The sequence below is a fragment of the Saccostrea cucullata genome, unplaced genomic scaffold, assembly GCF_032062105.1.
Source record: "Saccostrea cucullata isolate Sc308-1 unplaced genomic scaffold, CSIRO_AGI_Scuc_v1 ctg344, whole genome shotgun sequence".
NCBI classification, from domain to species: domain Eukaryota; kingdom Metazoa; phylum Mollusca; class Bivalvia; order Ostreida; family Ostreidae; genus Saccostrea; species Saccostrea cuccullata.
Window position 1 is genome coordinate 15,524 of NW_026933830.1, and position 14,892 is coordinate 30,415.

General features: G+C 33.6%; 1 protein-coding gene across 4 annotated transcripts; it reads right to left on the reverse strand.

Annotated features, from left to right (window-relative positions):
• Positions 1-1,771: 1,771 nt before the first annotated feature.
• LOC134239400 (tetraspanin-1-like) lies at positions 1,772-12,982 on the reverse strand. 4 transcript variants are annotated; one of them, XM_062721568.1, is made up of 9 exons: positions 12,868-12,982; positions 8,164-8,248; positions 7,249-7,479; positions 7,010-7,084; positions 6,581-6,694; positions 6,251-6,454; positions 4,478-4,561; positions 4,245-4,309; positions 1,772-2,580 (listed from the first exon to the last, which is right to left on the reverse strand). In XM_062721568.1, the coding sequence occupies exons 2-8, from the start codon at positions 8,227-8,229 to the stop codon at positions 4,247-4,249; spliced, it is 837 nt and encodes a 278-aa protein (XP_062577552.1). In that variant the 5' UTR covers positions 8,230-8,248; positions 12,868-12,982; the 3' UTR covers positions 1,772-2,580; positions 4,245-4,246. The 4 variants fall into 4 exon arrangements, with proteins under 4 accessions (XP_062577552.1, XP_062577556.1, XP_062577555.1 ...); XM_062721572.1 differs by lacking the exon at positions 12,868-12,982 and adding an exon at positions 10,920-10,944; XM_062721571.1 differs by lacking the exon at positions 12,868-12,982 and adding an exon at positions 10,748-10,795.
• Positions 12,983-14,892: the final 1,910 nt, after the last annotated feature.

Sequence of the window (14,892 nt, forward strand, 5' to 3'; positions counted from 1 at the left end):
AACAAGATGGTTTGAGAGACACTATGCGCCCGGCGGCAACAAAGTTCGAAAAAAGCTATTTTATCAGTCTTACACTTGGATACGAAAGTATTTTAAATATTCATATAAAGACTATATATAATCATATTTATTATAAAACTCACAATTTTGAATTATACGCATGAATATCATAATTACAGTACATGAATTATATTTTGTCCCTTACACCATAGCATTATTTACATTAATAAAAAAAATTCTGACCTATTCATATATAAAACTGGCACATATCCATTACATGGACAGTGCCATCTGCCTCGAGACCTGCGGGTACTTGTCAGGCATACAATTACGTCACACCCCCAATGTTTATTTAGCTGTACACACCGACGGACTTCACACCTTTAATCGTACTAATTTACACAAAACATATTCTGGGGGAAAACAAACACTTGCACAATAAATATGGCATTTTTTTGAAAATCATTACTCTAAACGGAATTGCATGAAGCACATTAAACTAAAAGAAGATTATTGTCTTAATGAAATAATGTATAAAAAGTAAAAACAACAGGGTAAATCCCCTTTCTTTCATCTTATGATGTAAACAAACTTGCTTTAATCTCAAAGTCCATAAAACAATACAAAATAGGAGCAGAGCAAACACGGACATCTGAAACATCAGAGGTGGGATCAGGTGCCATGGAGGAGTGAGCATTCCCTGCTGACCGGTCACACCCGCCGTGTGCTCCTTGTCATGATCAGGAAATAACGGAAAATCCGTCGTCAATTTCATATTTTATGTCTAGATTAAAACATTTTGTAACACCTGGACCTTAAAATGTAGGCAGACCTTCTCATATACAAGGCGGAACTTATATGTTATTGCATTAAGTACCCCCAGACCTTTAAACGAGGCGTACCAAATATGTGACACCGGTTGCAATTAGATGCTCACTCCTCCATGGCACCTGATCCAACCTCTGATGTTTTGGAGGTCTTTGTTTGTTCTGATTCTATTTTGTATTGTTTTATGGACTTTTGATCTTTAATACTGTTTGTTATCGTTATATGTTTCATTCATTCCATTTTCTGTAGAAGCTGTTGGTTATAATATTTTAGCCTTGATTTGTTTTATTTATCGTGTGAAATAATTGCATAAGAAGTTGCATACGACAGGAAAAGTTATAGTGTATTAGAGAACATTTACTTACCGGGGGCATTAAGCAATATACCATCACCTGAATATGGGTTTTATATCTCTTAATTAAGTCGATTTCCAAGAACATACTCTTTGTACGAACAATTTCTAGAACAGTTGACCGACAAGTTGATGAATCAAGAATATTAAGAGAACCGTTAAAAGTCATTATTTTACAAGTTCTATGCTCGATATAATGACCCTCTAGAAAATACAATCATGACGTTTTTGACACTCATTTTAATGTCAATACCCCCGGTATTTACACACTGAATTAGAGCCGATTTTAACATTTTTTTATCATGTCATGGAGCACACGATGGGTGTGACCAGTTGGCAGGGGATTCTCACTCCTTCACGGTACCTTATCCAACACCTGATGTTGCAGAGGTCCGTGTTTTATTTGCTCCTGATTTGTATTGTTTAAGTGATTTTTTAAGCTTGAATACTGTCCCTCTCCATATTTCAATAAGTCTCAGTAAAGATAATGAAAGTCTTGTTGGAAATAGAAGATAGAGTACTAAAAATCATGACCTTTCCCAGTAACAGCACACTATAGGCTATGTAATAAATTAAGTAATTCAAGTCAAGAACATTGTAAAAAATTTAATGTAAAAAGAAGATAATGAATGTCTAGACACAACATTAGCAAAACAATATGAAACATTATGAAAATACATACACGAAATACACAGTAATCGAATCAATTTAGCCTTCATAATGATGTCCAAGAGTATTTCTTCAGCAACTTAATCGGTGATTATTCACTTTTACTGCTGACAACAAGCGTACATATAAAAAAGCAATTACTCGATTAATATGATAAAAGTGAGATATAATTGTCAGTGACTGAGGATAGAAAATAAATGCATATTTTAAAAACTTGTCTTTCAAACGAGTGACTTTAAAAAGAGTGGTGTAGATTAAATATCATACAATATTAAATGAATAAATCAATCAATATAGGATCTCCAGTGATTTGGGTTTTTTTTTAATCCCTGAGCTTAGTCAAAGGGACAAAATCAAACGAGTTTGGTAAAAATCATATCCAACCACAAATCACTGGAGATTCTTTTTATTCTGTGTTTTGTACATAGCTATCAGTGATTTACACACCTTTATATGAATTTCGTTTTATTTTACTTCACTCTCACGCAAAACCTAGTGTGATGTCACAGCAGTGAGTCAAAAAATATCCAATGAGTGACATCCATGTAGTGGTAAACATTGGATGGATTGAAAAATAGTAAAATCCCATGTAGAATATTTAAATTTTGATTGTATATGATAAAGATTCAAGTTGATTTTTTGGTCGCCACGTTCCTTGGCTTCATTATAATTTTATTCCGCTCAATGGATGACAGGCTGTTGGATAACAAAAGGCCAGAATCAACAGACATCTGTATAAAAAAAGAAAAAATGGTTTAATTGAATATATTCATGTAGTTATATTAATCTAAACTCTTGTAAAATCAGTATTACAAAACTCTTTCATACACATACACACAAAAACAAAAATTCTTTAACACACGTATTTCTTTCTATATACTAGTACCATTTTTTAAAGGGGTATTGTATTATTGTATTATTTCTCGCTGACAATATTGAAAGCTAATTCTCCGAGTTTATAATTATAATCGTTGATATTACGTAATACCACACCACAAGAAGAACAAGAGGCCCAGGGGCCACAGCGCTCACCTGAGCACATCACGCTTGAATTTATCCCCCCCTCCAGGCGTTCATCATTTGAACAAATTAGAATCTACACTACCTGAGGATGATTCCATATAAATATCACTAATCATAGCTTTGAAGTACTTGAAAAGAAGATTTTAAAAGGTTTCCCTATATATGCCTATGTAAAACTTGGGTCGGCCATTTTGGCCCCACCCTAGCCCCAGGGGTCATGATTTGAACAAACTTGAATCTACACTACCTGAGGATGATTCCACATGAATTTTATCTTTCCAGGCCCAGTGGTTCTGGAGAAGAAGATTTTTAAAGATTTTTCTTATATATTCCTATGTAAAACTTGGGTCGGCCATTTTGGCCCCACCCTTGCCCCGGGGGTCATGATTTGAACAAACTTGAATCTACACTACCTGAGGATGATTCCACATGTGTTTCATCTTTCCAGGCCCAGTGGTTCTGGAGAAGAAGATTTTTAAAGATTTTTCCTATATATTCCTATGTAAAACTTGTGTCGGCCATTTTGGCCCCACCCTTGCCCCGGGGGTCATGATTTGAACAAACTTGAATTTACACTACCTGAGGATGCTTCCACATGAGTTTCATCTTTCCTGGCCCAGCGGTTCTGGAGAAGAAGATTTTTTAAAAATGCCATTAATCTTTAACAAATTCATGATTATCTCCCCTTGGAAAAGGGTGTGGCCCTTCATTTGAACAAACTTGAATCCCCTTTACCCAAGGATACTCTGTGCCAAGTTTGGTTGAAATTGGCCCAGTGGTTCTTGAGAAGAAGATGAAAATGTGAAAAGTTTACGACAACGACAACAACGACGACAACAACGACGACGACGACAGACGACGGACAAATTTTGATCAGAAAAGCTCACTTGAGCCTTCGGCTCAGGTGAGCTAAAAACACAAACTGTCATCAGCTCAAATATCAGTATTTTGGCAATTGATCTTTATTTTTAAATTCCTTGGTTATCCAGTTATTAAATGCTCATCAGTTTAATCAAAAATAATATTGAATGTGAATTATCTACAAAATGAGCCCAATTAGCCATTCAACAAAGTACAAATGTAACCGGGAGGGATGTAAACATTGACCAAATAACACCCTGATGATTACTTCCTCTTGGAATGTTTATTGTCATTTAGTGTCACGTCAACACGTAGATGGAATTGCTTAGTAATGAATAAAACTTAAAAGTTTGAATCTTTCCATAACATTACTAGTGACAAGATCTTCAAGATTTACATATGTGCATTACAACTCAATATTTATACAGTTTATATAAAATTCAGTCGTTGTGCTCTACCTTGATAATAGGAGTTATTTTCATGATGTTAAAAGTAGTAAAGAATACATTACCTCTAAACCACCTTCTCGTCAGCACTTTGTTTACAAATTATGAAAGAAAATATAACAGCAAGAAGCTGAAAAATAATAGAAAAATACGTATTTAACACGTCTTAAAATAATGCCTGTTGTATAAGAAATATGTATTTAATAACATATGTTTTAACAATGCCCTGTTTTATAAATTATCGCATGTTACTGGAACAATGTACTCATTCAGATTTGAGGTATTTTTTTTCGCTTACCTCAATAACTAGGATTGTGACTCCAACCCCAATAACTTGATTAGAGTGAGATTCGATCTCGTCTTTCACTGCCTCGTAACATCCCTGAAAGTTACATTGCATAATTTTTAACGTTTCATGATATTTCAAATGTCTTCTTTTTTTCAGACATTTTGATTTGTATACGAGGGATGTTCAATTAATATTGTCCTGAACTGTATGGCATACAATACAGATATCAAATGGACATTAAGCTTGACTTTTTCGCATTATTGAAACTTTAATGAATTTATAATAATTTATGTTACTACTTTTCATCACATAGTTTCATTGTAAGAAGCTGGAAAACAAGGGCTTTTCGAGACACTGCATTAAAAATGAATGGTAAAGAATCGGTAAACTGGAGTGAAATTAAAGGCTTCATTAAAGCTGCTGTAAAACTCATTAAGAATCCCAAAGAAATACCCACTGAAATATGTCAAATTTATGGCAACCAATGTCTGTTTAAGAGACAAATGAGCAGGTGAATTTCAAAGATGAAAAAATTATATAAAGGGCATCACCAATGGGTACCGTCCTTGCCAACAAAAAATTATAACAACTAATGTACTGTTTGCCATATTTCAACAAATAATCACAGATGATGAATGGTTCACTTTAAGACACATAGCAAATTTGATAGACATCTTTTCGGCAGTAGTTCACACTGTTTTAAAGAAACGTTTGACAGTAAAAAAAAAAGCTTAGTACTCAAAGTCATTTGAAAAATGAGTGAAAACGACAGCCTGTAAGAATATCTAAACACTTATTTTAAAATATCAGTGACTGTAGTTATCCACGTTTGTTTGAAATTCAAACAAATAATGAAACTTGAATGAAGGATATGGAGATAACGAACAGTATTCAATATCAATGTCCATAAAACAATACAAAATAGGAACAGAGCAAACACGGACCTCCGAATCTATTGCTTAAAACCCTCAAAACAAAATTTACAATAAGGTGTACTTGACAAAAAGAGCAAAGGTCTGAGAAGAGCAAAGAATTGCAAGAGCATAAAGACAGATTTTTATCAATTTTCTTAAATATAAGTGGTCTTGTTGTTCAAAATCGTATTCGGGAAGGCAGTTTAATTTCTGGAAGAGTAAAAAAAGGTAATTTTGGGGGGAAAAAATCGAAAGGTTAATGAGAGAAAGGCACCAGAATCAGGAATCCACTTCATTAAATTTCTTCATGACCTCGTCCAATCCCGCACGCCCTGAGTAAGGGAGTTTTTTTTTTTGATAAACAGAAAGTTATTTTTTTCACATTAACAATATATATTCGCCAGATCCTTCACCTTTTGACTTGCTTCATTTTCCAAATTTGAAAACATACCTTTTAAAAGGAAGAAACGAGTTCAGAAAATCATAAGATCTGCTATTTTCCAGTATCTTAAGGGTCATACCCAAAAACGAGTTCTAAAAACAATCCAAGATTGGATAAAAAAAAAATTACGGACATGTGTTTTAATTAAAAGAGAATATTGAGTTAAATCATTAAAATTTAATCATTGAAAGTGTCTTTTGCTTCTTTCCGAGCACCGAAGACATCATTTATTGAACAGTCCTTGTATAATTGATCATATGTTCTTTACAGAAAACAATAACATAGACAGAGTATCATAGAAAAGAGGCGGGATTTTAGAAAAGAAACAATTTTAATTCAAATTTTATACCAAAACGTTTTTCTCTATTAATGTGATATTCGATATTTTCTCTTATAAATATGTTTTAAATAATGAAAACCCGTTACCTTAGAGTTGATGCCGCTAGTACCATCCTTGCAGGCAGAGGGCGCTGACAGGTAGTTACTGGAGTCCACACCTTGACAGCAAGCGGGAGGGACATAGAACTGAGTGGATGCGCAAGCTCCAGAGGTAGTGCACCACGGGGACTTCCTAAGATCGTTCTTAGCTTCGTCCGGTCCGGTGACAGCATTTACACCACAGCAGTCCAACTGTTGATATAGCATTAGTTTTAGTCGATTTAGTTCGCCTCGTTTTAAGTTTAAATGCCTTTTTAATAACTGCACATAACATATGAAATAAATCTGCATTTCAAAAACATCAATTAAAATAAATACCGTCATAAACATGTAATTCCATGAATTTGATATCTCATTGGTACTATTAAGACGGTGGTCCACATAGTCCGTTTTAATTGACGTCAGCATTCCTTCTTTAACTGTGCCTTCAACCTTAAAGTATCATTTAGATAAGCTTCATTGAATTCGGATATCAAGTTAACAAATTAATAAAAGTCAACTAAGCTTTTAACTAACACATTCAAAGATACCATCGCATTCAAAAGTAAAATAATTTTGAAATCCTCTTGTTTGGTAACCATTTTATTACCCGTGCATTTGCCGTGCATTCGTGGTAAGGAAGAGTTTCATTTGTTACAGTATAATCAGTTAAACTGTATAAAAAATTAAAAAGATAATTAATCATGATTGACAAATATTAAAGTTTAAGATTTATCACGTTGACTGTGTGACATTAAATAGGATTACCTCTGACTTCATTGAGAACCAAAGCGCAATGGCGACAATTTTCATGATGAACAATATCAGAACCAAAACTGCATACTAAAATACAAATATACGTTTTAGTAATTAAAATTAATTTCTTTAAAAAAAAAAACATTTAAAAATTCAGAGCTGTTCAGGCGAGAGGAAATTCCTAGCGACAGTTCTACACTCAATATTTCTTAACAGAGAACATTATTTTATTTTTTTTAAAGAATCCTTACTGTGACCAACATGCATCTGTTCTGACAACAAGCACCGAAAAGACCCAGACCAGCGACCAAGAAGATGAAGACGCCGATGATGATGAGGAGTATAGAGAGGTTGTCTGTCAGGTTCCCGAGTTTGTAGGAGCTGACAGTGATTGTGTTCAGGGCCGGCTTCACCTCATCCTTAATGATCTTTACATTGGTTTTCATTAAAGCTCCTACTATCAGTAACCCAAGACCGAGCAGCTGAAAATAAAAATTCGAATTTCAGAAAGGACTTCTTCATTAGTTTGATATCAAAGAAACATGGAGGCTTGAAAAGGTATTTATTTTTGGACCTTGTTTTTATTGTGAATGATGCAAATAATAAATCTCTAAAATATTAATCTGCTCTTTGCTTCCATTCCACAAATTATACAGCTGTTCATGATGAAATTGTAAACTTTCTATGACGTTCAAAATTCAACCTTTCTGCAACCATCCTTATAAATTTATTAAACTTTATATGCCCCTTTAAATTTCATTACTGTGAAAGTTTGAATGAAAATAAGAAAAGTATGTGCTTCAAATTACCAAGTGTACTCCTTTGAACATGGTTTAGTTTTCTATTTCAAGTTTTCAAACAAAAGTTTGTTTGTATCATATGTCATTAAAGGATATTCAACTTTCACTTTATGTGAATTGTCTAACTTTAAGAAATGAAAAACATCAGTCATATTCAGGTACAATCCATTTTTTTTAAAACTTCATGCTTTGTCTCTGATATTTCTTCTGGTTACTACGATCTACGATTCTAAAAATGTTACGACAATTATACATGCATCAATTAATGAAACACAAGAGGCGAATTCAAGTCTTTATCCAGTCATTAGCAAAAGTATTGTCTCTTCTGTATTTCGAAATGGTTTTATATGATAAGTTATTACTCACAAAAAATAAGATGTTGATGACGATCAGGAAAATTTTCCCCAGAGTTCCTCCACAACTTAAACCCATTTTAGAAGGTCAAGGGCAGCTAAAAATAGACAAATAAGGTCTGAGTTTATGACTTTGAATGAATGTAAATGAGTTTCCTTCGGTGAAACCTGAAAAATAAATAGGATCTAGAATTGGTACGATAAAAAAAAAACTAAGCATGAGAAAGGCTGTTTGAATTACACTGGGAAAGCTATAGAAAGAAACTTGTTTTTTTTTTTATTTTAAGTGATCTAAAATATTACCTTTTCGATGTAAGACTCTTACATGTTAATATTACATAGGGAAAGAAATACATGTATCCTATCAGTCTTTGACTTAAAAGAGGCTGAAAACAATTACAGTGGACCTTCAGATATCCGAGCGCCAGATATCCGGAATCTTCAGTATTCGGGCGATTTTTCATCGGAACAGAATTTTTTAACGTTATTTTGTCTTGTTTAACTGGTAGTTCAGGTATCCGGACGCTTCACATATCCGGACAAATTGACTAGGAACCAAAGCGTCCGGGTAAATGAGGCTCCACTGTATATACTAGTATTTGAAGAAAGGGGCTGTAAAACTCGGCCGAAAAACAAATTTGCTGTTAGGTTATAACAAAAAAGCTTCATTTATGATTGATGATTTTAAAAAGTCAAACAATATAAAAACACTCCGAACGGGAAAATGGTAGATACAACAGAGGGTATGTTTCAGATGACATTAATAAAATAAAATAAACTCTGGGGACAGAGTACTGAAGAAGCTGACAATATGTGGCAGACACAGAGGATCAGGGGACACCAAGGGGGAAATTAACCGTAATTATTCGGACAAAATGGCGGAATCAATAACGTCAACAGAGACAATGACAAACATAAAGCGCCTAAAAATCAGACATATGGTTGTATATTTCTCTGCTTTTATTGAGTTTATACTATCTTAATCTGCTCTGTGCTTCCATTCCACAAATTAGCCTATACAACTGTACTTGTAGTTCTGGAATATATGTACCTAAAAATGTAAGTGCAAACTTACAAATGTTGTACAATTGAGCAATCAAGCACAAAAATATCAATGCATGTACATGTAAAAAGATGTTATGTTGTGTATGGAGCTTGCAACGGTGCCATTAAACTCAAGTCAAACATTACATGCAATAAAAACTTTTTAAAAATTAAATTTTGTTGGTTGTACTTTTAGAAATTTGGATGAAAAGAAAATCAATAATTTTCATGTTGACTTCAATAGCAACATTGCCTTTTCGAAGATTTAAATCATACGTCTCCTTTAGGATGCCTTGGGGGAAAATACTTCATATTACGCATAATGATAGCTTCGTTTTCATTCTGTTTAGACATAACAAAAAAGCGCATTTAAAAGGATGATATTTATTCCTATACAAAGGAAGAAAAAATCTTTCGGGACAAAAGTAATTTGAGAGTTTCTTTTTCCAGTGAATTAAGAAGAAATAATCTCAAGAATCCGAACTACGTATAAAACAATGTCCCACACGGTGATGATATTAGCCCAGTAACATACACTTACTGCTTCACAGGTTATGTTCCTGCCCAGGGGCAAGGTGGCACTGTCAATCTATGATCGGTCTGTGATGTTTATAAACACAATATTCTGAAGTATAGGGCAATCATAGGATATAAGGAACAGGTTATTATTAGGCGTAGTTCGTCAATATATCAAATAACAAACACAAAAAAGAGAAACTTTCTCGTTCACTTAGTTTACTTAATGCTCAAGATCTTTTAACTTAAAGTCAGGATGGAAATATTTCAATTACATTGTTACAAAATTTTATGGGTTCTTTTCTAGATTAGGATAAAAAATACTCCAACAAACTAAATTCATGTATTGCAAATTGAGATCTACTTTGGTTGTATCAACACAAGCAAGTGTTCGTTTTTACTTTTTGAATCTGGTCCTGAGTTGTGGATATAAAATAGCACCTTCGCAAGCTTGTTTGTAGTTAAAGAGATCGATACCTCTTCGTTATTTTCACTACCTTAAAAAAAAACTCTTAAAAATTATCCGCTGTCTTTAAGATTAGATAGGTGATGTTGTTACTGAAAGACAAACTAGTTTCTAAAAATAATGTTAGGTGATAAGGTTTGAGGTATTCGGCGGAAATGTAAAATTTGTGTATCTTGTGACATGTTAAGAACAGTGGGTGGAAAGTTAGTGCATGCCCTCCAGCTCTTATAGAACATCAGTACATCTATCGTCGACCAATCTGCTCCATAATTAACACAATATAGTGGTTATATTAGTACCAAGCTCACAATTAAGTAACAAATCAATACGCATGAGCAAAGGTATAACATTCCATCCTTATTACGCAGCGTACAGAAAAACATTAAGGGTGTTACTGTCTTTGTTCAAACTGTATTATGGACGGTTCATCGCCGTATCATCATTATGCTAGCATATTAAAGATAAAATATCTCAACTTAAAAAAAAACAATAAAAAAATATTTACGAACTTTCTAAGATAAAAAAAAAATTAAAGACTCCCTAGTATTGATCTTAAATAACTCACGTATACCTTTGTGCTCTGCCGAAAAATGACTGATACCTGCGTTAAGGATTTAACAATGTGGGGGGAAAAATAAATTTACAGGTGAATAATTTCTGCATTGGGTATTGAAAAAATTGTAGAGGTATCGATAACATTGATTAATGAGTACAGGAAATTAATTTATAATAGAAAACCCTACCTTTTACAGAATTGCCAGTGTTTTCTCGATTCCACTCCACGGCCTTAATATCAATGTATACGTTATATGGTAAGTGATCTATTCTATATCAGTACATGTGTGACCTAGGACAGTAGGGGAACGTATTGGTGCAAATACCACACATTCATATAGAGAAAATAAAACATAAATATGTCAATGACCACCTACCGGAAAAATTAACCCGGTCATTCAGTGGTCAACGAGCATGGGACAGAAATGTTGGAGAGGGTGGGGCAGAATTATTTGTGATGTATAAGTAAAAAAGGTAACTATAAAATACAGGATCCTAGCACATCGGTATCGATCTGAATATCTTCTGGAATCTTCTGGAATATTCCTCCTCAACATTTATCAACAATGATAATAAAAACATCGTTCATTGATTTAGGCTAAAGAGTCGACCTCAGGCCAGTAAAGAGAACAATGATTACAAATAATAGCAAACCCGCTCCAAGAAAAAAAGGTATACTAGTGAAAATTAGCAAGAGACAGTTTATTATTTACCCCAGTATACTGAGTAGTTAGTAAAATATGTACTGTAGGAGTAATTGGTCATAAAATGTCTCCTATACAATGATTAATCATATATTAATTATAGTAAATAAATGTACATTTTGATACTGAACTATGATTATCAATAGTATGTCAAAGTTCCATGGTATTGGTATAAATTTCCAAACGTTTTCACATTAGGTAATCAAGGGTTTTATATGACATATTTGTAGTGAAACATATGGAGATAACAGTATTCAAGATAAAAAGTCCATAAAACAATACAAAAAGTAGCACAGAAAACACGGACCCGAAATCTATAAAAGATTTACAATGACTGTATATTAAGCATAAAATGTTTGCATTTTTCTGTATCTTGTACGTTAAAAAATAGATCTATCTTTTTATTCACTCCACTGAATTTCAAACAATACCAATGATATTAATATCACAAATGACATCCAACAGTTTGTTTCCATGGAAATGAACAGAAAAAGCAGAGTTTGTCATCGTTATCTTGCAGTTAAATGCGATTTGTCAACTTGGTATCGATTTTTTTCAAACTGTGCAGATCCCCTTAAGCTCTATCTAGGACAAAGAATATGTTGACGCAATATTTACACGTGCCACATAAGAGACGTAGACATCCAATCATTTTATACTGTTTTGTAAATATATTTTATTACTAGTTTAGTCAGAATTTATATCCCTCAACAAACAGATATTTTAATGAGATGTTGTATATGCCCTGTGCGTATGTGTCACTGAAATAAAAACTTATTTCATTTCATTATTTAATGAAATGCAAATTCATCAAACCTGAATGATATTTCACAAATATCATGACTGAATTCAAACTTTTAAAGCCTTATGTCCCTGATAAAGATATATGGCTCCGGGCCCATACAATTTAGACTAGAAAGGTTTTGATCTTACCTGTTGTTGCATTACAAATACAATTCCACACTCAGTAATAATAGCTGTATGCACTTAGTTTTTTTTTTTTATTTCTTTTAGTATTAAGAACTGTAAAGTTAGTACATGTACCAAATCAGTGAATAATTAGCGATGCAATCAAAACTAGAACACGTAGATGTAATTTTGTTGCATATTAGACCGATGTGCTTTCGTCTAACTGGCTATCCTGTGTGTTTCTCGTGTTTCATTGTATACATATGCACTTCAAAACGATTCCTTCTATAAATTATGGAACTAGAAAGTTCACATGCAATGTACATACATGTATATATTGCTAAAATAAAATAATCAATTGTTTGTGTTATGTTTTATCATGAGATCATATTTGATCTTTCTAAAGTGAGAACAGTAACATAAGGGAAACAATATTGATCAAAAACGTGAACGTCTTATCCTATCCTCAGAATCATTACATTCATATAATGAGATCAGAAGCTTTATACACATAGTTACTTACATGTCAAGATATTTAGAATTTGATGTTGTCCTGACTCGTCTTTATCACTTTGATATCATTTATCAAAAAAATAGTTGTATCACCATACATACATACAGCTGTACTTCCGATTGATGATTTGTACGCAGTATTGCCATGTATTGATCGGCATCTGACAATAATATTTTTCTGGCTTTGAGCCAATGTTAAGAAAATTCTTCTTCAACATACAATCTGTGAAGGTCATCTCTAAACAGGTCAAGTGGAGGTCATCTCTAAACAAGTCTAGTAGAGGTCTTCTCTATACAGTTCAAGTGAAGGACATCTCTATACATCTCATGCATGTGGATGTCATCTGTAAACTGCTCAAGTGGAGGTCATCGCAAGATTTTACCAAAATCAACAGCTTAAAAACTCACAACTTATCAACTGTATACACAACCATTCCCAACGACAAATTAAAGTCCAGGTTTTTTGATATTATTGACAGCTGCTTTTTCATGATCAATAAAAATGGAACTTGTAAATTTACTTACCTGGTCATTGGTCATTTGCAAAATTATTTTGTTAAAACACATTCTGATTGCACACACAAGTGCTCTGCAGTTGACACCAAAGAGATGCTTGAGTTTCTGATAGACAATATCTATGTGGTTTTTGGAGACCAGGTATTCCAACAATCTATTGGAATTTCCATGGGTACCAATTGCGCTCCGTTATTAGCAGATCTATTTTTATATTCATATGAAGCAGAATTTGTGCAAAATCTTATGCGTGAAAAGAAGAAAAAACACTTGCTTTGGCCTTCAACTCGACATTTAGATAAATCAACGACGTAATGTCAATTAACAATGGATATTTCCATTCCTATGTCGATACGATATATCCTGTTGAGCTTGAGATAAAGTATTTTACAAAGTCTGTTTCATAAAAAAAATGAAATTGAAAAAAGTTAATGGTAATCTAACAAGCAAGCTCCATGGTAAACGTGATGACTTTAACTTATATATCGTCAACTTCATTTACATATGCAGCAATATACCTTCACCTGCATACGGAGTTTATGTGTCTCAGTTGATTCGATACGCAAGAGCATGCTCTACATTTGAACAATCTAAAACGAGGTAAATTATTGACAAGCAAGTTGATGAAACAAGAATTTCAGCAGTTTCGTTTAAAGTCATCATTTCGTAAGTTCTATGGTCGATACAATGACCTTTTTAGCACTTACAATTTATCATTGAGTCAAATGCTAACTGACGTTTTTCATTCTAATTGTTAGTCTATGATTTAAACACTGATTTGACGACGGATTTTTCCGTTATTTCCCGATTATGACAAGAGCATACGGCGGGTGTGACCGGTCAGCACAGGATCCTCACTCCTCCATGGCACCTGATCGCACCTCTGGTGTTTCGGGGGTCCGTGTTTGCTCTGCTCCTAATCTGTATTGTTTTATGGAATTTGAGATTGAACACTATTCGTTATCTCCATATCCTTCATACAACTCAAATGGAGTTCATCTTAATACAGTTGTAGTTGGCGTATCTCTATAAAGCCCATGTGGAGGACATCTGAGCTGCTCAAGTGAAAGGCATATCCATATGTAAGCAGCCAGTATACAGTTCAAGTGGAGGGCATCTGTATACAGCTCAAGTGGAGGGCATCCCTATACAACTCAAGTAAAGGACATCTTTAAACACCTCAAGTGGGGGCATCTCTATATGTCTCCAAAAGCATTTTTATTGTGAATCAGAAACTCAAGCATCTTTTTAATATTAACTTCAGGGAACTTGTTTGTACATTCAGAATTGTTTTAAACAAAATAATTTTGCAAATGACCAGTGACAAGGTAAATTTAAGAGTTCCCTTTTTATAGAAAATGCAACTGCCAATGATGTTAGAATACCTGGATTTAAATTTATCGTGGGGAATGATTGTATGTAAAGCTGAAAAATTGGAAGTACCAATATCACACTATATCTCATAAATACCTGCAGTTTTTGGTTTTAAAACAAAAAAACGAATATTCTTTTCTTGTTAAAT